Source organism: Bidens hawaiensis, unplaced genomic scaffold, assembly GCF_021521415.1.
Source record: "Bidens hawaiensis isolate Kalapana, Puna unplaced genomic scaffold, B.hawaiensis_p1.1 tig00035530_1, whole genome shotgun sequence".
NCBI classification, from domain to species: Eukaryota; Viridiplantae; Streptophyta; class Magnoliopsida; order Asterales; family Asteraceae; genus Bidens; species Bidens hawaiensis.
In genome coordinates this window covers 117,619-121,464 of record NW_027496187.1, presented here as the reverse complement: position 1 = coordinate 121,464, position 3,846 = coordinate 117,619, and the positions used below count along the sequence as shown (strand labels likewise).

The following is a 3,846-nucleotide window of genomic DNA, read 5'->3' as shown; positions in this document are numbered from 1 at the left end:
ATGGCGGCATCTCTTGTTGTACGCTTCCGAAGGGAACTGTTTTTAGCTGTTTACAAGAATTTCATACAGGTACTTTGATGGATACCTTTTGTCACTAGATACTACTGTTGGAATTTGCTACAAAATTTTACTCTATATTGTTCTAGGCAGTTGACAATGGAATCAATCAGTATGACACAGATCAGTCTCCCAAATATGCCAACAATACGACTCTGTCTTCAAGAATCTCCACATTCAATTTGAACTGGTATGATGATGATCAATCACCTGAGAAAGAAGATCAAGCCTTTCAACATGCAATGACAGTAGCCGGGAGTGAATTTATGGATGTGAGTTTTGAACTTTTAACAAGTAGTTTGTTCACATTTTAAAAGTGATATGCTCAAGTAATGAGTCTGTTTATGCACCAGTGTATCCACTTTCATGCAAAATCATGGCTGCCTGCAAGAGCGGTTGTAATGGAATGTCTTGCAGCAAGAAAGAACATTCACCCGAGTGGAGAAATCATGTTATTGAGTAGATCTTGTCCTGTAAGTGAAAGCTGTTTATTGTTATTAAACTGTCATTTATGTTTCATGCAACAAAATCTCACTTCAATTTATGTTTATTCAATAGTGGAAGCTTCATATATTTGAGCTTGAGGTGGAAATGAAGATTGATCCGGTGTTGAAATATGTTATCTATCAGGTGCTAGTTTAAGTCACTTAAAGTTTGCAAAATTTGTACGTTATAAGACTAATCTCTTTGTTTTTGTTTATCCTGTGTAGGATGATAGGAATAATAGATGGCGAGTACAGGCGGTTGCAGCGTCAGCAGATAAATTTGAAAGTAGAAAGGCTCTGCCATCTCATTGGAGGGGTTTGACAGATGATCATCTGTCTGACGTGGCAGGAATACCTGGTTGTGTTTTTGTTCATTCAAGTGGTTTTATTGGTGCAAACAAGACTTACGAAGGTGCACTCGCGATGGCAAGAGCTTCTTTATTGACTTAAAGCTAGTGTAATTATAACAAATATTATTAGGTGTAAACTTTGACTTAAACACTGTGATAGTTAGCTAGAACTTTCATAGGATTCAAGGCCACAGAAGAAGCATTAGACACCCAATTGAAAGATGATAAGAACGCAATGTAATACTATGAAATCATAACTGTTAAATTGAAAAGTTTTGAACTAAAGCTATGCCAAATCACAAGAAAGTTTCTATAAAAAGAACTTTACTCTTCTGACTCTAATGGTAGGTCTTCTTTGAACCACTGATACAATCCTCCTTCCAAGTGGAAGACATTCTTGTAACCATTTAGAACTAGCAAGTATGCAGCTATAAGGGACCTGCAAGAAGATTTTGTGTTGTAGGTTGCAACAAGCATTACTAAGCATATAACTAGTTATCTAATCCAATTATTTGTAGTGTTTTAAAGATTATAGGCAACCTTGATTGTTGGCCTTCAGGAAGATTTTGTGTAGGTTTCATTGTACCTCCAGATGAGCAAGCTACTATGATCTTTGATGTTTTATCTAACTTTGATTCGACACCTGTTCAATGCATGTGAAGAAATAAAATAAGTTATCCTAAAATGAATTGAAGACTTATTTGTTTCAAGTTTCATACCATACTTTGTAAAAATTCAGGATTTTCTTCTGTGCCAGCAAAGATCCCGAAAAAGGCAAATGCAACTCGTCTGGCAATATCCCATGCTGTCCATTCCTTAATCAGCCTATATATTTGCACGTTAATTGCACCCGGAGGATGAGCCTGCACCAATACACATTCACAATCTGTACATTTTTTGTTTTTACTTTTAGTGATCCTGGAGAAAATATAAGTAACCTCTTTAAACTCTGCTTCTGGTCTCACATCAAGAATCACAAAGTTATTTTCTTGCTGAAGTCGTAACGCTTCTTTTACATCCACGCTTCGGACCTGCAATTTGTATTTATTTAATTTGTGTGTATTGTTAGAAGTTAATGAATTATGATGAAGGTTTACCTTTTTCTCAAGTAGGAGCTCTCTTTTTATCTTCCACTCTTCTTCAGCTGAACAATCCAAATCCAAAATAATTTAGATTTGGGTATAATAATATTAATAAATAAAAGGAGAAATTACCAGGTGATTTAGCAGGTTTGGTTGCTGCACTTTGGATTGTGAACCTTGTTCTTCTTCTAGAAGACTTAAGTGAAATGGTGCAGGTAGTGTTTTCAATTACAGAATTTGAATAAGATGCAAACTGAGGAGGATAAAGCTTTGATTGCAGAGATGAGTGTGGAGTGATTAAAGTGAGAGCAACCATTTTTCCTAAGTTATGATTTTGTTTATTCTTTTATTAATTTATTATGTAATGTAATAATCAGCAGTGGAGTTGCCATTAAAGATGACAAGTGAGATTTTTAAATGTAGTGACAAGAGGATAATTGTTGGTGGGGTATGCTTGAGCTCATGTGGATATTTTGGTTCCCCTCACAATCTGAGTTTGTGGTGATGGTGCATTTATTTAAGATCTTGTTTCATCCCTAGGCCATCTCACCTTTTGGCATGTAATTTTATCAGTTTTTTTTAACGATTAACGAATAAAGTCCGACTTATTTTAATGGTAAAAGGCGATCCCATATGTCAGCGATCGTAAATAGCGTTTGGTAATCCAAAACCACCATCTCTTGTTCTTGGAAAACCCCACCGTCCGAATGTCCACTACTATAAAACCTAGTTGGGATCGGATTTGAACTTGAAATCTCAAAGTCCAAATCTTCACTTCATCTAATTTTAAGTCTTTAAAATCAAACAACTTGATTTGAGTTTTATTTATCTCCAACCAATCGGATAATTGTACACACAGGGTTTACTTGATGTGGATCAACTGATTTGAGACAATCTAAGTGGTGTTTATAACATCATAAGACTCTTTAATCAAAGAAAATTATATTGTTATTTAATAATATAATTCTATTATTGTATGCATTAAAACTTTATTATACAAGTTTTGTAAATTCTACGTGATAAATTTAGTATAATGATGCATTATTTTGGATTAAAAAAAAACTATATGGACATTACTAAGTCAAACTACGTGGCGTGTTGTAGATTGTGTACTGTCGTCATTTTTATTTCATACCATATGAAAAGTTACTTTAGATGATGAGGTTTTTAATTACCATACGACAATTGAAATAAGTCACTCACTAATTCATTATGCACTATTAATTGTTAAATATGCCAAGCACTTTAAAAAGTGAATAGTCTAAAGAGCAAATTAAATTCATCATGGGTAACAGAAAATGATAAATAGGCTTTTCTACATTCTTAAATATACATTTCTCTTTATTTTAGTTTAAGTACGTAACGAAATTAACGGAAACCGACTGAATTCTTCAAAACTCACCGTGATTTGTTTTCTTTTAGTTCCACTATCGTAACAAGCGTCACGAAAAACGACCGAATGCCGATATTCTTTTTCTTTCGGTATCGTAATGAATGGAATGAAAACAGACCGAATTTGCATAGACTCACCAGATCAACGCCCGGGATCGACAACGTCGGGCTTTACCAATGCTCAAGTTTACCAATCGACATTAACCTATTGGCCTACCTCAGTTTTATAATTTTTTTTGTTTTCTTCTTGGTTTTAGTTTCGGTACAATATAACAGGTAACCGAAACCGACCGAAGTCGTGTCAACTTAGCACATCAATGCATGAAACCGACAAAGCTTGGATTTTACCACCGCCCGGGTTTAACGACCTGCCCCGGCGCAACGCGCCGGGTAAAATACTAGTATATATAAAATAGAAGTTTGGTGCCGCTAGCATCCCATTGGCCCAAGTGGCGGTTCGACATTGGGCCACGTTTTTTT

At 35.2% G+C, this 3,846-nt stretch overlaps 2 protein-coding genes across 3 annotated transcripts; one reads left to right on the top strand and one right to left on the bottom strand.

Annotated features, from left to right (window-relative positions):
• On the top strand, positions 1-699 carry LOC143587485 (uncharacterized). Its single transcript, XM_077068763.1, has 4 exons — positions 1-69; positions 147-329; positions 411-530; positions 616-699. Exons 1-4 carry the CDS (start codon positions 1-3, stop codon positions 697-699), a joined length of 456 nt encoding a protein of 151 aa, XP_076924878.1.
• Positions 700-743: 44 nt separating this feature from the next.
• LOC143587482 (rhodanese-like domain-containing protein 14, chloroplastic) lies at positions 744-2,378 on the bottom strand. Of its 2 annotated transcripts, XM_077068762.1 has the most exons (7): positions 2,107-2,374; positions 1,990-2,036; positions 1,831-1,923; positions 1,617-1,755; positions 1,433-1,535; positions 1,230-1,331; positions 744-994 (listed from the first exon to the last, which is right to left on the bottom strand). In XM_077068762.1, exons 1-7 carry the CDS (start codon positions 2,288-2,290, stop codon positions 928-930), a joined length of 735 nt encoding a protein of 244 aa, XP_076924877.1. In that variant the 5' UTR covers positions 2,291-2,374; the 3' UTR covers positions 744-927. The 2 variants fall into 2 exon arrangements, with proteins under 2 accessions (XP_076924877.1, XP_076924876.1); XM_077068761.1 differs by lacking the exon at positions 744-994 and having other exon boundaries at positions 1,107-1,331; positions 1,831-2,036; positions 2,107-2,378.
• Between the last annotated feature and the right edge of the window lie 1,468 nt (positions 2,379-3,846).